The sequence below is a fragment of the Mesoplodon densirostris genome, chromosome 16 (genome assembly GCF_025265405.1).
Source record: "Mesoplodon densirostris isolate mMesDen1 chromosome 16, mMesDen1 primary haplotype, whole genome shotgun sequence".
NCBI lineage: Eukaryota > Metazoa > Chordata > Mammalia > Artiodactyla > Ziphiidae > Mesoplodon > Mesoplodon densirostris.
In genome coordinates this window covers 22,223,916-22,251,660 of record NC_082676.1, presented here as the reverse complement: position 1 = coordinate 22,251,660, position 27,745 = coordinate 22,223,916, and the positions used below count along the sequence as shown (strand labels likewise).

The 27,745-nt window shown below is 39.3% G+C and overlaps 1 protein-coding gene across 1 annotated transcript in view; it reads left to right on the top strand.

Moving 5' to 3' along the window:
- The window catches only part of CTNNBL1 (catenin beta like 1), a 158,666-nt gene that overhangs the window by 64,380 nt on the left and 66,541 nt on the right, over positions 1-27,745 (top strand). Inside the window, exons 7-10 of the mRNA XM_060120252.1 lie at positions 2,044-2,135; positions 9,964-10,036; positions 10,277-10,335; positions 11,808-11,956. Of these exons, the coding sequence (XP_059976235.1) occupies positions 2,044-2,135; positions 9,964-10,036; positions 10,277-10,335; positions 11,808-11,956 (373 nt within the window). The remainder of the gene's footprint in view (positions 1-2,043; positions 2,136-9,963; positions 10,037-10,276; positions 10,336-11,807; positions 11,957-27,745) is intronic.

The window sequence follows — 27,745 nt, the reverse complement described above, 5'->3', positions numbered from 1 at the left end:
TGAGCCATGGCCGCTGAGCCTGCGTGTCTGGAGCCTGTGCTCCGCAACGGGAGAGGCCACAACAGTGAGAGGCCCGCATACCGCAAAAAAAAAAAAAAAAAGCCTGATGTAACGGAAAAAGCACCGGCCTGGCAGTCTATGAAGTTCTCTCTACTTTCAACTTGGTCCCTTACCGACAGCTCAGGAGATTCATCCCTCTTTCCCTTATTAAGCATCCGATGTTTGTCAGGCACTGTTCTAGACACTGGGTAAATTAAAGATGAATTAGGTACAGTTCTTCTTAAGAGGCAGACTGATGGGAAAGTCTTGAACAGAAAGTAAAGGTAATACAGGGTGACAAATGGTAATAGTGGGGAGCACTGTGGAAGTGAAGAGGAAGGGGCTCCAAATTGGTGGGTAGGAGCAGGTAGCTGATTAGGGCTGAATATGAAGACAGGTGCTTTTTAAAAATTATTCATTTATTTATTTATTTTTGGCTGCGTTGGGTCTTCATTGCTGCGTGCGGGCTTTCTCTAGTTGCGGCGAGCGGGGGATACCCTTCGTTGCAATGTGCAGGCTTCTCATTGCGGTGGCTTCTCTTGTTGTGGAGCACAGGCTCTAGGCGCACGGGCTCAGTAGTTGTGGCACACGGGCTTAGTTGCTCCGCAACAAACGTGGGATCTTCCCGGACCAAGGATCGAACCCGTGTCCCTTGCATTGGCGGGCAGATTCTTAACCACTGCGCCACCAGGGAAGTCCCGACAGGGGCATTTTGACGGAGAAATGTGAGACGGGCAGGGCAGTATCATTTGTAAAGCCATGAATGGGCAAGGGTTTTGGGGGAAGACTAGAAATGTACTGTGGCAGTGTGAGGTAGGTATGGTGGGAGATGGGACTGGAGGAGTAAGTTTGTCCAGATTATGGAAGACCTTCTAAACCCTGGCAGGATGTTTGGATTTTATCCTAGTGGACAACAGAAAGCCACCTAAAGTGTACGCAGAATAAGATAAAGGCATTGGAGATTAAAATGAATGAGCTGATTTCTTAGAAAATGTGAGACAGTAATTAAGCGATTAAAATGATCTTCATCTCTCAGGGGTCTCGTTGCTGCTCTGCTGCCACAGCTCTGTATCCACTCCCTGAGGGGCTGCCTGGTCATTCTTTAACTTGCCATTGGTGAGGCTGGCGTGAGTGAGGAAGCAGATAGGAGGTGTAGTGCTTTCTTCAGCCCTTTCTCTTCAAGACTCAGACCCGCTGGGCGTTGTGCTTAAAGAGCACAGAACTCCGATCCGCTTTATGATAGATAATAACATATCCTGGGATGGGGAGCGGGTGGAGCCCTGAAGGAAGGAAAGCACTGGATGCAATAGAATGAGACTACAGGTTTGGGGTTCTTTTTTTTAATGTCCTTTTTTTTAGCATCATAATCATACAATCACTTTTTTTTTGCCTCCTCATTTAAAATTTTTCCATTAAACAGCAATTTGGTTGTTGTAGGAGATAGCAGGACCAATTATATTTGCTTCTGAGTACCTGACGGTTACCTCTGCCAGCATGGTCTTTCCCCTCTATGCACATTATTTTGTTCAGTTAAGATGATGCAGTATCCAGAGAAAGAGATCTGAAAATGGATGAATCAGGAGAGGAAGAGGCTCTGAATTCATCCCCTGATTTTTCCTTAAGGCTTCTGCCTAGCCCCCTGTTTCTTTAGTCACAGGTCTCAGGGACTCTAGTACAGTGAGATTAAGAGGGCCTTCTTAGGCAGATATTCACACCTTTGTGTGTTCTGCTGTAGTGTTGTTCCCTGTTAACAAAGAAAATCTTTCACTATTCCTTTATTGAATTCCATCACATTCAGTTATGAGTTTTACTTGTCACATAACTTGAAGAAAAAAAAAAAAACATAGCATCTCCCTGGTTAATCTGAAAATGACAACACAGCATCTGGCTGGGAGGAATACAGGGAAGTGGAAAGAGGAATAAAATGTCTGTCATGGGAAGCAAGCTTGTTGAAGATGGAAACAAAGTTGCCCTCCCACATTACTGGTGTCTGTCTCCCTTCAGCTATTGTGGAGAACATGGCTGAGTTCCGGCCTGAGATGTGCACAGAGGCTGCCCAGCAGGGTCTTCTGCAGTGGCTGCTGAAGAGGCTGAAGGTAAGTTTGGCTTTGTGGGACTGTAGCTCAAACCTCTCTTTGCTCTGGGCACAGCTCATGCTGGGTCATCGGCACAGGTTGTTATTCCTAGGCTATGTGATCTAGTTTGGGAATCTTTTGGCAACTCTTGCCTCTTTCTTTGCTTCTCTTCTTTTGTTTGTTTTAAAAGTACCCTTTAATGCCCCTGAAAATAATATAAACATGTTGTCAACACAAATTCATGTGGTACAGAAGGTTTATACTGAAAATAAAAGTCCTCCTCTGCTGATTCCTTCTAGTTCCACTTCTCAGAGACAGCCTCTGTTAACAATATTTTATCTATCCTTCCAGAAATTTTCTGTGTAAATAGGAGTATGTGAGTGTGTGTGTGTTTGTGTGTGTTTCACAAATAGAATTATACATTATTTTCTTTTGCAAGTTGATCTTTTCGCTGAACTCATGGCTGCCTAGTATTCCATTTTACCGTTGTGCCAAAGTCAATTTAACCATTCTCCTGTCTATAATAGTTTTTCACTGTTAAAACAGTGCTGCAGTGAATATCCCCATGTACACATGCACATGTTTTTTTCCTTGAATGCTAGTGTTAGTTTATTTGTAGGATAAGTTCCTAGAAATAGAATTGATAGGTCAAAGTGTATGCACATTAACATTTTTGGTAGATATTGCAAAATCTAATAGTTGAGAGGGTCTGTCTCCCTTACCTACACTGGGTATTACCAAACTTAAAATTTTGTTAATCTGATAAGTGAAAACGGGTATTTCATTTTAATTTGGAATTTTAAAATCGAGGACAGTGTATTGGCTTTCAGTTGTTTATTAGCCATTTGTATTCATCTCTTTTAGCTTCCTGTTTACATCCTTTGTTCATATTTCTGTTGGATTATTCATTCTCTTCTTAGCATAGTCCTTTTGACCATCTTTTTAACATTTAGTGCTGTCACAGAGAGTAAATGAGGAAAGGGAGAGGTAAGAGCTTTTCTCAGAATAGTGTTAACCAAAGATATGGTGGAAGGCAGTTTGGAACTGCCTATGTGCTACTGGAATAATCTCGGCAAGCAAGGGTTCCCAATTTTTCAGTGAGAAAGAGGAAGACGTGTTTGTAGCTGGTATGATTCTTTAAGTAGTCCTGGCCTTGCTGTGCTTCAGAGTGTCATAGAGATGCAGAAAGTCTGAGGTGCATCAGGTCCGATTTGTCCCCCACTGTCTTGGTTAGGGCTAAGGAAGAAGATTCTGCCTAAGATATCATATGCCCCATGGTTCCCTCCCTCTCTGACAGTCTAGGTCTTCCCCAATCCTTCTTATTTAATCCTTTGTTCCCATTAAATCTGTAACATAGACTTATATAACATGGCTTGAGGATATTCAGCTAGCCTGCTGTATATTATCATCAGTGGGTATGGGCACATTTGCTGGCAGAGTATAAACTTAATGCATAGTTCAGTAGACTGCAACTTCCTACCCACACACACACCCTCACCCTCGCCTTTCCTTTCAGGAAAAATCAGGTCTGGTTAATTCATTCATTGTCATTTTTGCAGCTTCCTTTTGACCTCCTCTCATGAGTTTTGATGTCCTTTGGTTTCCCCTTGTAATTACCTTCACATCTCCCTCAGTTTCTTCTTTCCTCAGTATTCAACAAATCTTTGTTCTCCAAAGCCTTGAGACATTTTGGGGGTGAGGAGTAGGGGAGAGGAAAGTAAAACACGTAGTTAAGGGGGTAGGGATAGATGGCAGAGACCTGAATTGTTGATGGGGTGGCCATAGATTGGGGCCTTAACCTCAAAATATACGAAATAATCCAATAGTTTTTTTTTTGAAATCAGGACCAATTTTTCCGAGTTACTTGAGACTTGATACTGAATCAGGGATTCTTCATTAAACCAGAATGTAAGGCCTCTTCTGCCTTTTGAAAGGTGTTTAAACTTGCCAGTCTTTTTTTGGATTAGTAACAGGAAGGGAAATAGAGACCTTTGGGTGTTTGGCTTGGATACCATTACCCTTATGAGAGTAATAAAGAGGTCCATTTGGTAGTCTTGCAAGCTTTTGACTCTTGCAAAGGGCATAGTGTTTATGCAACCCTCAAGGCATAAATAGCCATGTTGCTGTCTCTGGAACAGTTTTTCAAGGTTTTGGGGTATCTAAACATTAAAATGCTATTTGGTTATTTTACTAGTAAGCAAGTACCCTTAGAAAAATCCTGTGCTGCCCAGAACATTAATGAAAGAAGGTTCTGCTTAAGGGCGAGGCCAGTAAGAAGGCATGTCTTTAAAACCAATGCCTTGCTCTTATTTCTCATAATCTAGGAAAGTGCTTATTCCCAGACTTACTGTCTCAAGCCTCTGTCTTCGGTGTATTTTAGAGAAGTTCCACCTGTGATTATAAATGTACGACCCTCACTAAGATCCACTGGTCTCCAGAAATGTGAGCATGTTTGTTCCGCACTGCTCCCAAACTAATTTAAAACTCCATTTTCATTATGCCATTCCCTATTTAAGAACCTTCCTAGAGTGATGCTACTGCCCTCTGCATCAGATCCCACCATCTCTGCCTACTTTTCAAGGCCCTTTAACGTGGCCTGATCTTTCTTTTCTTTCCTTTTTCCTTTCATTTCTCAGTTTTGAAACACTGGCCTTATTACTGTTCAGACATCTCTTGTACCTACCCCCTTTGCAAAGCTCAACAAGGGTCAACAGTGTTGACCTCTGTGTCTGTCTTTGTTCATGTTCCCCCCTCCCCCAGGAATGACTCCTGCCTATGTAATTCTAAACTATACACCACCTTCATTAACCAACTTAAATCCCTACTCTTCCACATTGCCTCCATCATTTTTTGAACTGAAAGGAATTTTATAAGTTCTGTTGCCGATAAAAAATTAAAAATCAAGACCTGTAGAGATTAAGTGCCTTGCTCAAACTCATGCAGCTAGTTAGAGATAGAGCTAGAATGAAAACCCAAGCCTCCAGACTTTCTTCATGCACCCTTTCCATAGCACTATTTTGCCCCCAGCCCATATTGCCCTCTTTCTTTTCTGAATATCAGTCATTTTATTTTTTTCCTACTGGTTCTCTTCTGGTAGTTAGCAGATCTGGGTTGTAACATATGCCTATAACTGTATGACCCTTACCCTCATGGAGCATCTTTTCTTCATCACCTGGCAGATTTTCCTCTTTTTATGTGTGCTCCTTGTCTTTCTCCCAATGTCCTTAAACTCCTTAAGAGCAAGGACTGGGACTCCATCATATGTGTATCTCCTCCTGATTGTTGTCAGGGTGTGGTTCCCAATGGGGAGCATCAAAATTACCTGGCAACTTGTTGGAAATGCAAATTATTGAACCCACCCCAGACTCACTAAATCTGCCCAGCTTGGGGTGGAGCCAGCAATCTGTGTTTTAGCAGGCCCTCCAGGTGATTCTGATGCATGCTGAAGTCTGAGATCCCTCATCCTACAGTACTTATGTTTACATTGCTTGATAAAACCCTGCTATTTAACTGTCCCCTGTTTATTCAGTAGTCCTTGAGTAAGTGAGTGGCACATTGGTGAGTCTCCTTTATGTACTGGTAGCCTAGCAGTTTACAGAGATACTCATGGATTTCTTCATTCACTAAATGAAACCTCACTCATTTGTGCTGCTAATAAGGATAAAACCCATTGCGGAGGATTACATTAAATGGTTTAACAGGTAAGCAGATAACAGTAGTATGAGAGACACTGCACCATAGTTCACTTTTTAATGGGGAATACAAACTTATTAGGATATTGTCTACTATTGAAAATAACACCAAAACTTTTTTCTTTTCCAAAGAAACAAAATTGAGATTGCTTTTTGTTTCTCAATTAAATCATTGCTTCAAAAACAGTTGCAATGTTTGGCGCTTGAGCTAATGAATTGAGAATTGGCTATGTTATTACTACATGTACAACTGGTTGATGCGAAGTCCTTAGCCTCTTATGACCAGGAGATGGGATTTTTGTAGGGCACAATCTGCTTTGACTATTGTCCAGGGCTGTAGCTGTGTCTGAACCTGCCCCATGTGTTCCAGGTACCAGAGGTGAGCTGCAGAAATAATCTACAGCTTCTGGCTGTGGGTGGTAGCATAAATGTCTTGTACTTTCCAAAAAAGCAGCAGCTCCCAAAAAGGTGAAGTTTAATTTTATTCAAGGCCAATACATGCTGAGTACAAACCTATGCTTGACTCTGTAATTACTCTGACAGCTGAAAGATTTAGGATCACCAGGCTCCTGGATAGAAGAGATCCCCCAAAGCTCCAACTCCCGTTGACTAACTTTGCAAAATCCAAGAGACTATACCTGCTAAATAAATTCTCCTTCCTCCTGATTTTGACTAAATGTCCTTGTAATTTGGCAGTTTGGTATTTTGCAGGCTTGGAGGCTGTCATCTCTGGCTGAGATTTAAACAGAAATAAAACTTCCTTGGTGACTTTTGGTTTTGGTTAGGCATGAAAGATTAGTCTCCTGCTTTCCCATCTAGCCCAGTTTCACTCAGCGTAAGAGATATCAGTCAGGTTAGAGAGTCAGAGTAGTTTGGCCAAGTTCACATAGCTGGTAACTGTTAGAGCTGAGATTCTAACCTGGATATTTCTGATCCCAATCCTCAGAAAAACTTATAGCAACTATTATGTATTAGGTACTTCCATATTATTTAATTCTCAGAGTAACTCTCCAAAGAAGATGTTATTTTATTGTTTCCATTTTACAGATAAAGAAACTTGAGACCAGGAAATGTTACTTCGGTCATAGATGACCATTCTTAATTTATGGTGCCATCAGTATCTCAGTAATTTTGTTTTTACAGGGTTCTATGCCAAAAAGGACCTACCAGTCCCATTTAAAGTATTTAGGTCCAAACAAATTTAATACATACTTATGTCCTAAGACTTTAGTAGCCGTTCAAAAAAATAATATGCATGAATTAAAATAAAATATATTTTTTATTTCATTCTTAAATATCACAATTACTTACCAGTAGATGTGTGTGCCTCTTGTGTAGTTGTACTACACAACTTCTAAAACCTTGGAATCAGATTGAACGCAACCATCTTCATTCCTGTTCCACATTGATTTTCACATAGTTCTTTTATCACAGCAACCACCCAAACCCAGCTTCACAAAGAAAAGATGTCATCAAAAGAAATGTGCATGATTCAAAAAGAGACATGTACCAAAATGTTCATTACAGCTCTATTTACAATAGCCAGGACATAGAAGCAACCTAAGTGTCCATCAACAGATGAATGGATAAAGAAGACATGGCACATATATACAATGGAATATTACTCAGCCATAAAAAGGAACGAAACTGAGTTATTTGTAGTGAGGTGGATGGACCTAGAGATTGTCATACAGAGTGAAGTAAGTCAGAAAGAGAAAAACAAATACCGTATGCTAACACATATATATGGAATCTAAAAAAAAAAGAAAGAAAAGAAAATGGTCAGAAGAACTTAGGGGCAAGACGGGAATAAAGATGCAGACCTACTAGAGAATGGACTTGAGGATATGGGGAGGGGGAAGGGTAAGCTGGGACAAAGTGAGAGAGTGGCATGGACATATATACACTACCAAATGTAAAATAGATAGCTAGTGGGAAGCAGCTTTGTGACCACATAGAGGGGTGGGATAGGGAGGGTGGGAGGGTGGGAGGGAGGGAGACGCGAGAGGGAAGAGATAGGGGGACATACGTATATGTATAACTGATTCACTTTGTTATAAAGAAGAAACGGACACACCATTGTAAAGCAATTATACTCCAATAAAGATGTTAAAAAAAAAAAAAAAAAAGAAATGTACCTGAAGCTAGTGGTTAACGTGCTCACTAATCAGCAGATGTGCGATGTCACTGTGCTTTCCTTGTAAATCCTGTAAATCCTTGCAGTCCCCTGTGAATTCAATATGATGTCCCAGGTACCTTGGCACACAGTTTGGGAACTGCAGACTTAGTGTCACATAGGTAGTACATGCTTATGAGTTAAATCTAGGTATGTCTAATCCCAGGTTCATGTCCTTTTTTTTTTTTTAATGTAAATGTATTACTTGATGAAATTAACTTTAATTCAGTGTAATTTTTTAAATGACATAACAATGGACCAGATTCATGTCAAATTCACCTCTGTTTGCTGTCACGTTCAACTTTGTGTCTTGCATATAGCAGGTGCCCAATAAATATTTGTTGAAAAAAAGAGGAAACCTATCTCCTACCTTAGAGACAAGAGTTTATAAAATCAAATAAAAGACAAGAGACATTGGAACCACAGAAAGGCTATTGCTCTAGTGGCCTGATGTCTTTTGGCTTCTTTCAGTTGAGTGTATCTTGTTTGCAACAAGAATCCTGACCCTTAAAAAGCTGCATATAAGTTGGTGTGGCTTAAATAATTTAAACTAGCAATACTTGAACTTAAATCGTTTGAGTAAGTGATTTTATTAGCGAATCCTTCATTCGAATAGACATGCTCACCCCTTGGCTTTTCACTTTTGTATTTTGACTTGTACAAAACTGTTTTTCTTAAAATGAAAAATGCCACAGAATGCATTTAAACCCTGGCTGTTGTACTGAATTTCTTGAAACAAGGCCTTAAGCTTGCCCAGGGAGCATAACTTGCAGTCAGCACACATAAGACCTTGTATTTACAGATCTTTTAACCTAAGATGGGTCATACCTGGTCAGCCTTCTGAAACCCTATGGGGTGCACTTAGGCTTGATGGGGAAGACATGCAGAGAGAACTGAAAAGATGCTGGGTGTTGCTTCATTAGGGGCCACTCTTCCTTCTTAAGTGCAAGATCAGTGTCCAAACAGAACTGTGAATGGCGCTAAGGGGATGGAGGTATTAGCTTCAGTATAAACACTTCCCCTGTCCTTTCCGGGCACAGTAATTATTTGTTAGTTCAAAAACCTGGATAGGTAGCAAGGCTGCTGCTGATTAACAGTCATGGTCTTTGTGCCTGCATTTTAAGGATCAAGGGTACGGTAAATAAAAACACGTCGATGAGGCTTGTGCTCCTCTCTGTGTACCTTTATCCAAGGGGCATTGTTAATGATGAGACACTTGAGTCTCACTACTGGGGCAACAATGTGGATGACCATGAAAAATAGGCTCTGCAGTAGATGTGTCCCCTCTGCAACTCCAAGTAGCAGAGCATGCAGCAGGGAAAGAATTGTGGGTAGTAATTTGGGTGTTAAAATATTAACACATTTCTGAATATTTAATGTGGTTTCCTTTTTAAATAGTAGGCAGATTATGGCCCATGAGCAGATAGGTTTATGATTTCAAATTAAATTTTAAGCATTTAAAAAAAATCCAAAAGAAACTACTTTGTTATAAAGACATTCAACTAATCAAAACAAGAGCTTGCTTTCTTTTCAGCTTCTCTGATCATCTATCAGCTAATTTACAGCCTAATTTTATGATTGTAACTTGTGAATGAAGCTTCATGGTGGATTTTAGTCTTAAATGTTCAAAACTTTCAATCCTTTATCTAGTTCACATTTGAGTATGTATTATGTGCTAGAAATAGTCCCTAGACTCAAAATGGGGAATCTGGGAAGGCTTCACAGAGGAGGTGACATTTGCACCTGGGCTTTAGGAGTGTGAGAGCTGTTGTGTACATCTACTGTTTATGGTTTTACTATGCAGTGCTTGAGTCTGGTCTCCTGAGAGCAGAGGCAGACTTTTTTTTACCCTTAACCTGCCCTTTCCCTTTCTAATGTCTACTTCTCTCTAACTCAGATCCTAGTACTTGTGAAAAAATTTGTCCTGGGGAAGGAAGCAAGGCCCCTTAACGTTTTTCTCATTTCTCCTATTTCCCAACAGGCAAAGATGCCTTTTGATGCCAACAAACTGTATTGTAGTGAAGTGCTGGCCATATTGCTCCAGGACAATGATGGTGAGGCTCCCTCTCGGTATTGATATTCTGTTAGGATAGGAGCCAGCCTTGTTTCAGATCATGACAGCAAGCTCTCTTGCCTTTGGCATCCCCTTGCTCTCCCTCTCGCTCTCTGTGCAGCTTTTGTACTCTGTCAAGCTGTATTGATTTTGTTTGCTGATGTATCAGTGTTAGACGGCTGTAAAATCTGACAGTTAGCTTCATTTTTTTTTTTCTCCTTCTATTTTTTTCCCCTTTTAGAAAACAGGGAATTGCTTGGGGAGCTGGATGGAATCGATGTGCTTCTTCAGCAGTTATCCGTGAGTAATTCTTATGCTTCCTGTCTGCCGTGAAGATACATGGCTTGCTTTAAATGGGAGGTGGAGCTGGAAATTGTTGGAAGGAATAAGCCATGTGATGCAAGCCATATGGAGTGTGTTGGTAGGTTTGAGGTCACATTGGAGGTACATGGTTTGCCTCCTTTTCTTAGTCATTTGCTCTTTATGACCAGATATCACTGTGTATCTGGTGTGGACTTTCTCAGTCTTCTGATATTTATCAATTCAAAAGAGGTGTGTGTGCTTCCTGCTTAAGTGTATATTCTTGAGCCAAGAATGCCAAATTATTTTTAGTTGACCCACTCCCAAGATTATTCACTTGCTTTCCCGTCAGTCTGCCACTAAATTGGAGTCTGTTCAGTTAGGATCCAGATAAGCTTCAGGAGTACAAGTTCCAACACAGTGGGATAGAGGTCAGAGAGGAGGATAGGGAAGGATGTGGCACTGGAGGCTGGAAAAAGAAATTAGAAATTGCCATTTGCTCGTTGTAAGAAATGTAAATCCTGTTGAAATGTTGTTCTGCTGGCATTCTGAAAATACTGTTAAGATTTTTTTTCTAACAAATCTCATCTGTGCTATTCCAAAACCAGGACTGAAAATAGATCATTTGGATAAAATCTTAAGACTGTTGGGAGTGTCTGAGATGTCAGTTTGCATACAGCTTTCGTCTTGGTGCCAGCAGCCTGAGTGGCTTGGCCTCCACCCCAAAAAACAGAGCTTTGAAACATGAATCTCCCAATTCTGGGAAAGTGCTTAGTCCTGTTCCCGCAAGATTATTGATCATTTTGTAGTAGACTGTATGGGTATGCATACACTGTTAAAAGGCTTTCCTCTTAACATGCCATATATTTCTGGCAAAGATAAAACTGCTTTTCGCTGTTCCCATGATTTAGAGCCACAACTAGTCTATGAGGCAGTTCAGTAGCCCTGATGGTTAGGAAACTGTTCCTTATATTGAGCCAAGATTTGCCCTTCAGGACTGTGGTTTCTTTTAGAAGGGGAAGAAATGTGGTTGCGTAGCGCAAGTGGAGGGCTTTGGGGAGTAGCTGGCAAAGTTGTTTCTTGATCTGGATGCTGGTTTCAGGGGTGTTCACTTTATTCATTTAGCTATACTTGTCTTTTATAGAGTTTTCTACATGTTAATATATTTCACAATGAAAAGGTTTTGTTGGTTTTTGTTAAATTGCCTCCTTGGAACTATCAGTTATTCGTGGACTCAGTGGTCAGGTTGAGTGTTCTGATTTTTTGCATGAACTGGTAGCCATTTATTTAACCTGTGCATCAGAAAGCCCAGTTTCTTTATAATGGAAACTGATGAGAATTTTGTTTGGTAAGCTTCTGTTTCCTCAGTTGTAGGGTTTTTGGAGTAGATAGGCTTTGGAAACTGTTGAGTGCTGGTTGATGAAAAGACATTCTCTTATGGTTCTGTGCTTTCTGATATCTTTACTTGACAGGTGTTTAAAAGACACAATCCTAGCACAGCCGAGGAGCAGGAGATGATGGAGAATCTGTTTGATTCACTCTGTTCCTGCCTAATGCTCAGTTCTAATCGTGAGCGCTTCCTGAAGGGTGAGGGTCTTCAACTGATGAATCTCATGCTAAGGTATGCTTCTTATCTCCTATTATCTCCTAGCTCTCCATCTTTTTTTGCCCAACTCCTCACTGTTAGCCTGGATTCAAGAACATGTAGCTATGGTCTTTTATTCCATTGAGTTTGCTAGATATATAAAACAATAAAGTCTTCAAGTGTGTGTATGGTCTTTTCTAAAGTTAGATTGGATGAATAAAAAGTATATTTCAGTCTGTTTGTGCCCTATTGTTAGGTCATTTGGTAATAGGACCACTCCATCAAAGGGAAATGTTTTTTTTTGCTCCTCCTTATAGTGTGTTGGTTTTGGGAAATCTAGTCATTAACTTCTCAACATATCCTATATTAATTTCTAAACTTAGCCCAGTTTTCTTTATATTCCACAGAGACCTGTCTATGCCATATGTTTGTCCATATTTTTATTATTGACAGCAGAATATAATTCATATTTTTCACTTATACATATTTTTCATTATGTGTTATTTTCAATAATGCATTGCACATGTGCTATGTGGCTAGCATAGGAGATATGAAAATGTGCAAGACAGTTCTAGAACTTTTCTTTATAGTGCTTTCCTTGTATATCTTATTATTTATGCTTTAATTTCTTAAAATATTTATAGTAAATATCATGTTAGTATAATTCACAGAATCCTAAAGTTGGAAGTAAATAGAAGATAGCTTGTTATGGATAACTCTTTTGAGAAATCTGGCTTGGAAGGGAAATAGAGAAATGGTGTGAAGGGGTAACCAGAGAAGGGGTTGTAGTATCAATGGTCGGTTTTTTCAATTGAGAGATGCAAGAGACTATAATCATGGGATTATTTATGAAATTGAGCCAGAGTCTGCTGTCTTGAAACATATTCAAGTACACTGAAAATTCTGTTAATTTATTTCATTGAAAAAATTTTTAAATAAATTTGATAGCTTAGAATATAGACATGCAAAACTACTATTAGTAGTAGGACTGATAAGGTACTATGTTAAGTGCTTGGCTTATACAGAATTGGAGGACAGGATTCCTGCCTCCAAGAAGCTAAAAAACAGCTCTGTCACTTGAACACAGCCCAACTTTGGATGCATATTCCTTGTAGTCTTTTTTCCCATAATTGTTTTCTCTTTAACAGCTTTTTAGGCCTACCACACATGTAATTTTCTCTACTGTTTTTTCTTGTTTGTTTGTTCGAACTTAACATGCTGTTTCCCATGTTTTGACATAACCTTCATGAGAGTTTTCAATAACTGAATAATACACTCTAAGGGAATATAACGTAGTCTTACTTTGTTATTGATATTGAAGGTATTTCCATTGTTTTGTTGTTATAAAAAATTCTCCAATGACAAATTCTACAAATTTTTGTGTTTAAACTATTTTTGTATTTAAGATTATCAAGGTATATGTTACTAAAACCTCTCCTCTTTAAAGGCTTGTGTAGGCCCAGGGGCACAGTAGACCTCTTGGTTTGTCCAGTGTATACCAGACCTTAGATTGATTGAAGAATCTTCCTTTGTGGAATTGTTTTTAAAAATTTATTTTAAAGTGCAGAGAGGGGCATTGGAATTATTCAGAAGCCTTTAGTGTTCAGCTGATTTTTGCTAGCTTTACTCTCTTAAGTCTTTTGTTTGTTTATCTCCTTTACCCTTCTAATTGCCTGTCCTTTTGTTGAAATGACCCACCTTCTCTCAAGCAAATAGCATATAAAGAAGATGCATTTGGCTTCCTGGACCTTCTAACCTTAAAACTATACTCTGCAGGGACTTTCCTCTAAGCTTCTTAAAGGTCTGAACTGTCAGTGTCTTTGGATGTTTGAGTGCAAATATGAGGTGATGTATTCCTGTAGCATATGGCTTGTAAATGTGCAGCAGTGGGGAGCTGAATAAATAACCAGAAATATGGATTATTCAAACAGGAATGCTGAAATTCTGGGAGCCTAATTAAAAAGGAGCTCCAAAAGACTTAGAAACTGTACTACCTTTGTAGGATCTCCTAACTTCATTTTTGAATGCTGAAGTTACTGTTAGATTAATTCTTTCACATTAATTAACTATATTAGCAGATTCGGCATTTCTTTTTTTCTCTTTCCCATGCTCTTTGTTCTGGGTTATTTTTCTTCTTCAGACTCCCAAATGGAAAGTTTAATTGGGAGGGATTTTTTTTTTCCCTACTAGATTCATCCTTTCTGATCTTCTAGCAAGAGCTGCCAAGTTGCTCTCTGTCTCAAGGAAACCCATTCAAAGACTATGAAGCTGTAACACTAGAAGTTCAGGAAAATTTCTGTGCTTCCACTGCCCCTAAATACTAATCTTTATTTTGATTTAGACGTTCATCAAACAGTTATGAAATGGCCACCTGGAGAGGTGGCAGTATGATGTAGTGTGGAAGAACGGGCTGTGGAGTTGAGGCAAATGTGGGTTTGGAACTTAGTTCTTTCACTTACTAGTTCTGGATATTTGGTGAGTTACTCTAAGCTTTCTGTCCTCTGACCCTCACTTTTTTCATATGAAAAATGGGAGTAATAATGCCAAATTTGCAGGGATCTTTGTGGGTATTAGACTATATATATAAATTGGCTGGGACAGTTCTGCCGTTCTTAAAACATTGGTAAAGTGCTATGTTAACTTACTGTGTTAAGTGCTAGGCTTATACGGACATGAACAAGACAGGATTCCTGCCTTCAAGAAACTCAGTTGCTAGTGATGGAGGCCAACATTAAATAACCGTAATATAATTTCATGTGTTAACTATTGAGAGGCACAGTTAATTTTGCATGTCCACAGAATTTTTTTTTATGTTTCTGATTATTGATAAGGAAAGGTCACCAACAAGATAGTCATTTATACATTTATATGCACAAGTTATCACACACACACACACACACACACACACATATATATAGTGGGTTGGCCAAAAAGTTCGTTCGCGTTTTCTGTGCCATCTTACAGAAAAATCCGAAAGAACTTTTTGGCCAACCCAATACTACCCAATTTAATAGTTTTATCACCTTTATTGAGGCATAATTTATATGCAATCAAACACTAATTTTAATTTTGACAAATGTATATACCTTTGTTTTCACCACAATGAAGATGCAAGATACTGCCGACTGAAAAGAATGCACAACGTGAGAGTTGTGAGTTAAGTTTTATTTGGGGCAAAATGAGGACTATAGCCTGGGAGACAGCCTCTCAGATAGCTCTGAGGAACTGTTCTGAAGAGGTAAGGGGGGAGGTCAGTACATATATGATTTTGGTGAAGGGGAATACGTGCAATCAAGCACACATTTCGGCAGAGGGTTGCTGCTAGTTGTGAGGAGAAGATTAATGATTTTACTGTTTTTCTAGATATGAGAGGTTACAAGAAATTAGGCTCATAAAATCTTCTCCTGCCCTTCCACCATACACAAAAATAAACTCAATATGGCTTAAAGACTTAAATATAAGACACGACACCATAAAACTCCTGAAAGAAAACATAGGCAAAACATTCTCTGACATAAATCATAACAATGTTTTCTTAGGTCAGTCTCCCAAGGCAAAAGAAATAAAAGCAAAAATAAACAAATGGGGCCTAATCAAACATATAAGCTTTTGCACAGCAAAGGAAACCATAAATAAAATGAAAAGACAACCTCCGGAATGGGAGAAAATATTTGGAAACAATGTGACAGACAAGGGCTTAATTCCCAAAATATACAAACGGCTCATACTGCTCAATAGCAAAAAAACAACCCAATCAGAAATTGGACAGAAGACCTAAATAGACATTTTTCCAAAGAAGACATACAGATAGCCAACAGGCACGTGAACAGATGTTCAACATTGCTATTATTACAGAAATGCAAGTCAAAACTAAAATGAGGCATCAGCTCACACCAGTCAGAATGGCCATCATCAAGAAGTTTACAGGGCTTCCCTGGTGGCGCAGTGGTTGAGAGTCCGCCTGCCGATGCAGGGGACACGGGTTCGTGCCCCGGTCTGGGAAGATCCCACATGCCGCAGAGCAGCTAGGCCCGTGAGCCATGGCCGCTGAGCCTGCGCGTCCGGAGCCTGTGCTCCGCAAGGGGAGAGGCCACAACAGTGAGAGGCCCACCTACCAAAAAAAAAAAAAAAAAAAGTTTACAAATAATAAATGCAGAGAGGGTGTGGAGAAAAGGGAACCCTCCTACACTGTTAGTAGGAATGTAAATTGGTGCAGCCACTATGGAGAACTGTATGGAAGTTCCTTAAAAAACTAAAAATAGAGTTACCATATGACCCAGTAGTCCCACTCCTAGGCATATATCTAGAAAAGAGGAAAACTGTAATCTGAAAAGATACATGCACTCCAATGTTCATAGCAGCACTATTTACAGTAGCCAAGACATGCAAGTAACTTAATTGTCCATCAACAGATGAATGGATAAAGAAGATGCTGTATGTATATGTGTATATATATATATATATATATATATATATATATATATATATATATATATATACAATGGAATATTATTCAGCCATAAAAGAGAATAAAATATTGCCATTTGCAGCAACATGGATAGACCTGGAGATTATCATACTGAGTGAAGTCATTCAGACAGGGAAAGACAAATATTATATGGTGTCACTTATATGTAGAATCTAAAAAAATGGTGCAAATGAACTTATTTACAAAACATAAATAGACTCACAGACATAGAAAACAAACTTATGGTTACCAAAGGGGAAAGGGTTGAGAGGAGAGATAAATTAGGAGTTTGGGATTAACACATACGCACTACTATATATAAAATAGATAAACAGTAAGGACCTAATGTATAGCACAGGGAACTTTATTTGATATTTTGTAATGACCTATAATGGAAAAGAATCTGTAACGGAGCTGAATCACTTTGCTGTACACCTGCAACTAACACGACATTGTAAATCAACTATACTTCAACAACAACAAAAAATCTTCGGAAAATATCTAACTCTCTGGAGGCCTGTTCTGCCAGTTCTTGCCAGAGCACAGAGTGCCTCATTCCTGATATCTCCACCCTGAACTCCTTTCAGGGTGTGTTGAAGGTCAGCGACTGCTGTGGTTAGTGACCTAATCCTTGTAGAGGCAGATGGCAAGTGACAACCTTGAGTTGGCAATACATAGTTTTATATTTTGTAGTAGCCACAGTAAAAAGTTTCAAAGAAACAAAATAATGGGTTTTATTTAATGCCATATATTATAAATCAATTCAACATGTAATCAATAAAAATATTATTAAGCCATTTTGCATTATTTTTTCCTACTAAGTCTTTAAAATCCAGTGTGTATTTTACATTAACATCTGAATTCAATGCTAAATTTTCATTACAGTACTTGATTTGTGTTTAGATTTCATAAAATTTACAGTTGAAAAAGTAGATTCCCATACTTAGGTTTCTCTGAACATACTTAACTGTTTCCCAATAACTGAATCAAGTATCAATTTTTAAACTTAAATTTATTTAAATTAAATTAAAATTTTAGCTCCTCAATTTAAATCTGAAATTTAGCTATATTTCAGATGCTCAGTGGCTACATGTGGCTAGTGGCTACAATATCGGACAATGCATATGTAGATCATTTTTATCACCCTCCAAAATTTCCTTGATCCCTTTTGCAATCAGTTCCCACCAATCCACCTTTGACCCCAGTCAAACATTGTCATTCTAGAATTTCATATAAATAGAATCATACAGTATGTGTTTTGTTTAGCTTATTTAACTCAACAGGTTGTTTTTGAGGTTCATTTATTTTGCATGTATCAGTAGTGTGATTCTTTTTTTATGCTTAGTAGTATTCCATTATATTAATCCATTCCCGCATATCAGTTTGTTTATTTATTCACCTGTTCTAGACATTTGGGTTGTTTCCATTGTTTTGCTATTGTGAATAAAGCTGCTTAAAAGTCTTTGGATAAACATATATTTTCATTTCTCTTGGGTAAATACCTGGGAGTAGAATGAGTGAGTCATATATTAAATAAAAATTTACTATTAGAAACTACCAAGTTGTTTCCCAAAATGATTGTATCATTTTATATCCCTACCAGCAAGGCATGAGAAATCCAGTTGCTCTGTATCCTCCTTAATACCTGGTATTGTCAGATTTTAGTTTTAGCCATTTGAGTGAGTGTGTATTGTGGCTTTAATCTGCATATAACTGATTACTCAGGTTGTTGAGCATCTTTTCATGTTCATATTGACCTTTCTTATATCTTTTGTTAAAGTCAAACCTTTGTTCAGACCTTTTGTCTAAATTTTATTTGGGTTGTCTTACTGAGTTTTAAGTGTTTTGTTTTTTTTTTTTTTTTTTTTTTCTTTTTGCTGTATGCGGGCCTCTCACTGTTGTGGCCTCTCCCGTTGCGGAGCACAGGCTCCGGATGCGCAGGCCCAGCGGCCATGGCTCACGGGCCCAGCCGCTCCGCGGCATATGGGATCCTCCCAGACCGGGGCACGAACCCGTATCCCCTGCATCGGCAGGCGGACTCTTAACCACTGCGCCACCAGGGAGGCCCTAAGTGTTCTTTACTCTAGAGAGAAGTCTTTGTCAGATACATGTTTTAGAAATATTGTTTTCCTAGTCTGTGGCTTGCCTTTTCATTTTTTAGCAGTGTCTTTTAAAGAGCAAAAGTTTTACTTAGATAAAGTCTAATTTGTAAAAAATATTTTTTAAATTGTGCTTTTGATGTGGTATATAAACTGTGTTTGTCTAACCCAAGGTCTCAAACTGTTCCTTTCATATTTTCTTTTACAACTTTCAGTTTTAGGCATTTATAGGTCTGTGATCCATTTTAAGTTAATTTTTATATGTAGTGTTAGATATGAATTGAGGTTCTTGGTTTTATTTATTATTTTTGCATATAGATGTCCAGTTCTGGCACCATTTATTGCAAAGACTGTCCACGTTCCGTTTAATTGCCTTTACACCTTTGTCAGAAATCAATTATGTATGTGTGGGTCTATTTCTGTGCTTTCTATTCTGCTCCATTGATCTGTGTATCTATCGTTTTGCCAGCACAACCCTATTTTGACTTTATGGTTAAGTCTTGAAATTACATGGTGTGAATCCTCTGACTTAATGTCTTTTTAACTATTCTAGTTCTTTACTGTCTTTGTCTTTCTGTATAAATTTTAATATCAGCCTGTTAATTTCTAGAAAAACTCTGCTGGGGTTTTGATTGGTATCATATTGAATCTGTAGGTTCTTTTGGAGAGGATGGACATCTTTGCAATAATGAGTCTTCCAATCAATGAACATGGTATATTTCTTCATTTATTTAGGTCTTTGATTTCTTTCATCAATGTTCTGATTTTTAAAGACAATTTGATACGTTATGTTTTCCTAGAAATTTTCAATTTCATAGATGTTCAAGTTTATTAATATGTTGTCCTTGTATTTGTATCATTCTTTTCTGTATCTTCCATTTCATTTCATCTTTTTCTTTTTCACCTCTTTACGTCTCTTTTATAATCCTTTTTTTTAATTTTTGAATTTTATTTTATTTAATTTTTATACAGCAGGTTCTTATTAGTCATCCATTTTATACACATCAGTGTATACATGTCAATCCCAATCTCCCAATTCATCACACCACCACCACCACCCGCCACTGCTTTCCCCCCTTGGTGTCCATACATTGTTCTCTACATCTGTGTCTCAATTTCTGCCCTGTAAACCGGTTCATCTGTACCATTTTTCTAAGTTCCACATATATGTGTTAATATGCAGTATTTGTTTTTCTCTGTCTGACTTACTTCACTCTGTATGACAGTCTCTAGATTCATCTACATCTCTACAAATGACCCAGTTTCATTCCTTTTGGCTGAGTAATATTCCATTGTATATATGTACCACATCTTCTTTATCCATTTGCCTGTCAATGGGCATTTAGGTTGCTTCCATGACCTGGCTGTTGTAAATAGTGCTGCAGTGAACGTTGGGGTGCATGTGTCTTTTTTTTTTTTTTTTTTTTGGCGGTACACAGGCCTCTCACTGTTGTGGCCTCTCCCGTTGCGGAGCACAGGCTCTGGATGCGCAGGCTCAGCGGCCATGGCTCATGGGCCCAGCTGCTCCGCGGCATGTGGGATCCTCCCGGACCAGGGCACGAACCCATGTCCCCTGCATCGGCAGGCAGACTCTCAACCACTGCGCCACCAGGGAAGCCCGCTATGTGTCTTTTTGAATTATGGTTTTCTCTGGGTATATGCCCAGTAGTGGGATTGCTGGGTCATATGGTAATTCTATTTTTAGTTTTTTAAGGAACCTCCATACTGTTCTCCATAGTGGCTGTATCAATTTACATTCCCACCAGCAGTGCAAGAAGGTTCCCTTTTCTCCACACCCTCTCCAGCATTTGTTGTTTGTAGATTTTCTGATGAAGCCCATTATTTATTTATTCTTTTAAAATTTTTGAATTTTATTTTATTTATTTTTTTATACAGCAGGTTCTTATTAGTCATCAATTTTATACACATCAGTGTATACATGTCAATCCCAGTTGCCCAGTTCAGCACACCACCATCCCCAGATGCCCATTCTAAATGGTGTGAGGTGATACCTCACTGTAGTTTTGATTTGCATTTCTCTAATAATTAGTGATGTTGAGCAGCTTTTCATGTGATTCTTGGCCATCTGCATGTCTTCTTTGGAGAAATGTCTATTTAGGTCTTCTGGCCATTTTTGGAATGGGTTGTTTGTTTTTCTAATATTGAGCTGCGTGAGCTGTTTATATATTTTGGAGATTTATCCTTTGTCCATTGATTCATTTGCAAATATTTTCTCCCATTCTCAGGGTTGTCTTTTTGTCTTGTTTGTAGTTTCCTTTGCTTTGCAAAAGCTTTTAAGTTTCATTAGGTCCCATTTGTTTATTTTTGGGTTTTTTTCCATTACTCTAGGAGGTGGATCAAAAAAGATCTTGCTGTGATTTATGTCACAGAGTGCTCTTCCTTTGTTTTCCTCTAAGAGTTTTATAGTGTCCAGTCTTACATTTAGGCCTCTAATCCATTTTGAGTTTATTTTTGTGTTTGGTGTTATGGAGTGTTCTAATTTCATTCTTTTACATGTAGCTGTCCAGTTTTCCCAGCACCACTTATTGAAGAGACTGTCTTTTCTCCATTATATATATCCTTGCCTCCTTTGTCATAGATCAGTTGACCATAGGTGCATGGGTTTATCTCTGGGCTTTCTATCCTGTTCCATTGATCTATATTTCTGTTTTTGTGCCAGTACCATACTGTCTTGATTACTGTAGCTTTGTAGTATAGTCTGAAGTCAGGGAGTCTGATTCCTCCAGCTCCATTTTTTTTCCCTCATGAGTTCTTTGGCTATTCAGGGTCTTTTGTGTCTGCATACAAATTTTAAGATTTTTTTTCTAGTTCTGTAAAAGATGCCATTAGTAATTTGATAGGGATTGCATTGAATCTGTAGATTGCTTTGGGTAGTATAGTCGTTTTCACAATATTGATTCTTCCAATCCAAGAACATGGTATATCTCTCCAGCTGTTGGTATCATCTTTAATTTCTTTCAACAGTGTTTTATAGTTTTCTGCATACAGGTCTTTTGTCTCCCTAGGTAGGTTTATTCCTAGGTATTTTATTCTTTTTGTTGTCATGGTAAATGGGAGTGTTTCTTTAATTTCTCTTTCAGACTTTTCATCATTACTGTAAGGAATGCAAGAGATTTCTGTGCGTTAATTTTGTATCCTGCAACTTTACCAAATTCATTGATTAGCTCTAGTAGTTTTCTGGTGGCATCTTTAGGATTTTCTATGTATAGTATCATGTCATCTGCAAACAGTGACAGTTTTTCTTCTTCTTTGCCAATCTGGATTCCTTTTATTTCTTTTTTTCTCTGATTGATGTGGCTAAGACTCCAAAACTATGTTAAATAATAGTAGCAAGAGTGGGCACCCTTGTCTTGTTCCTGATTTTAGAGGAAACACTTTCAGTTTTTCACCATTGAGAATAATGTTTGCTGTGGGTTTGTCATATATGGCCTTTATTATGTTGAGGTAGGGTCCCTCTATGCCCACTTTCTGGAGAGTTTTTATCATAAATGGGTGTTGAATTTAGTTGAAAGCCTTTTCCGCATCTATTTAGATGATCATATGGTTTTTATTCTTCAATTTGTTAATATGGTGTATCACATTGATTGATTTGCATATATTGAAGAATCCTTGCATCCCTGGGAAAAATCCCACTTGATCATGGTGTATGATTTTTTTAATGTGTTGTTAGATTCGGTTTGCTAGTTTTTTGCCTCTATGTTCATCAGTGATATTGGCCTGTAATTTTCTTTTTTTGTGATAAATTGTCTGGTTTTGCTATCAGGGTGATGGTGGCCTCGTAGATGAGTTTGGGAGTGTTCCTCCCTCTAATATTTTGGAAGAGTTTGGGAAGGATCGGTGTTAGCTCTTTTCTAAATGTTTGATAGAATTCGCCTGTGAAGCCATCTGGTCCTGAACTTTTGTTTGTTGGAAGATTTTAAATCATAGTTTCAATTTCATTACTTGTGATTGGTTTATTCATATTTCCTATTTCTCTGAGCTTCCTGGACTTGATTGACTATTTCCTTTCCCATGTTAGGAAAGTTTTTGACTACAGTCTCTTCAGATATTTTCTCAGACCCGTTCTCTTTGTCTCCTTCTTCTGAGTCCCCTATAATTTGAATGTTGGAGTGTTTAATGTCCCAGAGGTCTCTGAGACTGTCTTCAGTTCTTTTCATTCTCTTTTCTTTATTCTGCTCTGCAGCAGTTGTTTCCACCATTCTTTCTTCCAGCTCACTTATCCATTCTTGTGCCTCAGTTATCTGCTATTGATTCCTTCTAGTGTATTTTTAATTTCAGTTATTGTGTTGTTCATCACTGTTTGTTTGTTCTTTAGTTCTTCTAGGTCCTTATTAAACGTTTCTTGTATTTTGTCCATTCTCTTTCTGAGATTTTAGATTATCTTTACTGTCACTACCTTGAATTCTTTTTCAGGTAGCTTGCCTATTTCCTCTTCATTTATTTCGTCTTGTGGTTTTTTATCTTGCTCCTTCATCTGCAATATATTTCTCTGTCTTCTTATTTTGTCTAACTTACTGTGTTTGGGGTCTCCTTCCTGCAGGCTGCAGGGTCGTAGTTCCTCTTGTTTCTGGTGTCTGCCCCCTGTGGGCGAGGTTGGTCCAGTGGTTTGGGTAGGCTTCCTTGTGGGAGGGACTGGTGCCTGCATTCTGGTGGGTGGAGCTGGATCTCATCACTCAGATGGGCAAGGCCACATCACATGGTGTGTTCTTGGGGTGTCTGTGGGCTTAGTACGACTTTAGGCAGCCTGTCTGCTGATGCGTGGGTTTGTGTTCCTGTCTTGCTTGTTGTTTGATGTGGGGCATTCAGCACTGGAGCCTGCAGGCATTTGGGTGCAGCTGGGTCTTGGAGTTGAGATGTAGACCTCCAGGAGACCTCTTGCCATTTAATATTACCTGGAACTGGGAATTCTCTGGCATTCCAGTGTACTGGACTCAGCGCTCCCACACCAGAGGCTCAGGCCCAAAACCCGGCCTGGGAACCAAGACCCCACAAGCCGCACAGCTTGGCAATAAGAGGGTGGGGGAAAAAAAGGGCAGGAAGAAAACAAATGAAAACTGAAGACAGATAGCAAAGATAAAAACAAGCAAACAACAACAACAACTAAGAACAAGCAAACAAATGAAGCAGACAAAGCCCCAGACAGATGGTAAAAGCAGAACCAAACAAAAACAAAGAAACAAAGAAACACAAAACGTACAAAAAAAGAAACAAAAACAGGGAAAAGAAAAAACAAGAGAACAAGCAGACAAACAAAAGAACCCCAAAATGAAATCAAACAATTAAAAACAAAATTGACAAAAAAATAAAAAACAAAACAAAAGCAGAATGCAAACTGAAGGAAAAAGCAAAGAAAACAAAACAAACACACAAAGATAATTTTTAAAAGATAAAGATAAGAGCAAATAGAACAAAGCAAAAAAGATTTAAACAAAACAGAACAAAGAAAAAAACAGAAAAGGAAAAAACACAGAACAAAAAAGTAATGTAGAAAGAGAAATATTAAAAAATTAAAATATATTTTAGAAGTTTTTAAAAACTCAAATGAAAATAAAAACAATAATAATAAAACAACAACAGAACAAAACATTTTAAAAAATAGTAATCATTATATTTTCCTGGGTCTCAGCTTTCAGCATCCTTGCCCCCACCATGAGTCACAGCCAGCACTTGCCTCCCCAGGAGGCCCTCCACAGCCTCTAGTTAGGTCTCTGGTCCCACTGTGGGCACTGTGGGGGCAGCTCAGGCTCTGACCTGGTCCACCTCCTGCACGTACTAGTCTTCAAAGTCTGCAGCTGCTACAGCTAGACCAGTTTCATTTGTGGGAACACTCATTGTCCATCCAGGTATTCTGTAGATGCGGGGTTTACCAAGCTGATCTCGAGGACTTAATCTGAGGCTTGTGCAGCTTCACGGGAAGGCTTTTGTTCCTCTTCCTTAGTCGCCCTGCCCTGGGGCTCAACTGTGGTTTTAGCCTCACCTCTGCATGTGAGCCACCCACAGGAGTCTGCTCCTGAGGCTGCCCTGGAGCACTTGGGTCTGCCCTGGTGAGGACAAGGTGCGAAGGTGGCATGACTCCCTGGGTCACAGCGGCCCTGGTGGCGACAGGTGCATGGGAAAGCCAGAGGCCACGGGAGTGATAGATCCAGTCTTAGCGCCTGGCAGCCAGTGCGAGAAGGTCAGCCCTGGGGGAAGCTTTTCTTAGGCCTGGCCACAGGCGTGAGAAGGTCTTCTTTAACATTTTATGTCATTTTATATTATATGTGACTCCTGTTAAGAGCATATAGCTGTTTCTTGGTTTTTTAGTCCAATGCGAGAGTTTGTTTTTAAGTAGATGAATTTGATGTACTTGTTTCTATTACAATGACTATTATGTTTGGCCCTTTTCTTCTGTTTGTGTGTTTATTTATTTATTTATTTTTAAACATAGTGGGTTTTTTTGGCTGTGTTGGGTCTTCATTGCTGCGTGCGGGCTTTCTCTAGTTGCTGCGAGTGGGGGCTACTCTTTTGTTGTGGTGCGCAGGCTTCTCATTGCGGTGGCTTCTCTTGTGGTGCACGAACTCTAGGCACATGGGCTTCAGTAGTTGTGGTGCACAGGCTCAGTAGTTGTGACAGGCTCTAGAGCACAGGCTCAGTAGTTGTTGCGCACAGCCTTAGTTGCTCCGCGGCATGTGGGATCAAACCCGTGTCCCTGCATTGGCAGGCAGATTCTTAACCACTGTACCACCAGGGAAGTCCCTCTTCTGTTTATTTTGTCCTGATGATTTCCTTCATGGTTTTATTTTATTTTGTTTTGTCTTTTAGTTCTTTCATCCTTTTCCTTCTTCTGTGAAAATATGGAAATTATTCTGTTTCTTTTCTATCAGTGAAATTTACTTTTTAAAAAATGAAGCTTTATTTATTTGTTTATGAACGTTTGAAACGCTACCAAGTCCCTTCAGGATCTGGTCTCTGCCTAATTCTCCTGTGACCATGTCTTCTCATTCTCCCTTTTCCACACATTTACATTCTACTGTCTAAACCAGACTACTTTAGATTCCTTAACACATTGCTGTATTCTCCAGGTGATTCACCCTTGATGTTTAGGCTAAACTTCTTTAAGAAGCTTCTGCCCCTGTATCACTTCTCCTAGGCCTGTCCTTATATCCCCCACCCACCCCCTAGATTGTAGAGATTAGGTTGTGGTATCCCTTGCATACCTCTGTGGGAGCACTTACCACCCTGTGTGGTGAACATCTGTTTGTCTCTGGCTGTACTATAAGATTCTTTTATATATATATATATATATAAATTTATTTATTTTATTCATTTATTTTTGGCTGCATTAGGTCTTCGCTGCTGCACGTGGGCCTTCTCTAGTTGCGGCGAGCAGGGGCTACTCTTCGTTGCAGTGTGCAGGCTTCTCATTGCAGTGGCTTCTCTTGCTGCTGAGCACAGGCTCTAGGTGCACGGGCTTCAGTAGTTGTAGCATGCAGGCTCAGTATTTGTGGCTCATGGGCTTAGCTGCTCCCCAGCATGTGGGATCTTCCTGGACCAGGGCTTGAACCCATGTCCCCTGCATTGGCAGGTGGATTCTTAGCCACTGAACCACCAGGGAAGCCCACTATAAGACTCTTGAGAGCAGAGACCAGGTTTTCCATTTTATATCCCCAGAATCTAGCAACAGTATACATTAGGCTCCCAGTAAATATTTTCTAAATGAATAAGAAAAATCTGAGAAATATTTTTGCTGTTTAGAGTCATTGGGTCATAGCATTGCTGGCAGACCCCATAGATAGACCCAAAGAATGAGGAGTGACTTATTAAAAGCCATGTAGCTGAGAACACAATTTCCTGCCAAGAGATATTTAGTCCTATTTTCCTATGTGAAATTTTTTAGTGTGTGAAGAACATAGAACAGTCTACAGGATGGTTGTGAACCTGATCTTCAAGGTTCCAGGGAAGCCAGGCATCAGCTCTAGTCCTGGGCTCACTGTCCTGTTTGGCCTGTGTCCATGCTGGGCTTCAGAGCAGAAACCAACTCAAGTGCCCGCACTTTAGTTTACCCCCCTTTGGAATACTTCACCCTCTCGACTCTTCTTCCATCATACTCCTAGGTGTTACAGGGTTATGTTTTAGTTATTCATTTCTTATAACCTTTCTACTCAAGTTTCAAAGAAGTCCTTCATGTAGATTTGTAGTTGAGTTTCAGCTTTTGTTTCTGGGGACTGTTCAGAGGTCCAGTACCTCTTAGCCCTTACCTAACAAGCTTTTCCCCTCTGGTTTACCCTTCCACCCCAGTGTCAGTTTAGTTGCCAGGTGACTTCTTTTCATTCCTGTGTTAAGAGTGCCTGGATTTCACAGTGCCTGACAGAATCAATAAGGAAAAAAGGGCCATTTTTTTTGTTTGTTTTTTTCTCTCTCTCTCTCTGCCAAAGGATAGATGAAGACATTTTGGAAAAGAAGAAAAGATTGCTGAGGTGATATTTTAAAATGGAACTCATGCTGTGGAAAAAGCAGCAGGTAGCCGTCCTAGAGTATAGGAACTCAAAAAAAAAAAAAAAAAAAAAGAGATTTCTCATTTGGCTGTAGCGTTCTGATAAGGAAAGAGAAAAGGTGAGGTGAGGGTGGGACCTTCAGGGCCTCTTAGGCAGTGGAGAACTGTGTACTGAAAGGAAGAGAGAGCCAGAGTCCCTGTGTGTGTGTCAGGCATCTTGGCCTCATTCTTTTCGTTTGGTAGTCAAGAGTTAGGGTACAGAGAGGATATTTGGATGGTCTTTGGCTAGCAGCAGGAGAGTTAAGATATGAACATGAGCCAAGTAGTATTAACAAGACTAGATTATACCCCTGGGGGTATAGCCATTTTAGAATTTGGCAGGAAATGAGGGTGGAGCTATAAAAATGCCCTCATTGCCCCTGGATGGGGACTGGTTTGCCATTTCTTTGTACTTGGTTACAGATGCCTATCTTTGGTAAGATTTTGCTACAAATAGAAGATTTCAGTATACTGGGCTTAATTATAGACTGTACTCCAAATGTTTGCTTCTTGCCTCCACAAACCACTTTTTAACAGTATGTCCTTGTATCAAATGGTTCAGTGTTCTTTAAGAAACAACAAAGCCAGTGGGAGACAGAAGAACTACATTGTCAGTTTCCTTGGAAATGTTGACGTGAAGCTTATTACTTCTGTTGTAAAACCCTGTTCCATTTAGAAAAAGAAGAGACCACCGTGATCCCAAGGGATGTGTACAATTGCAGCTT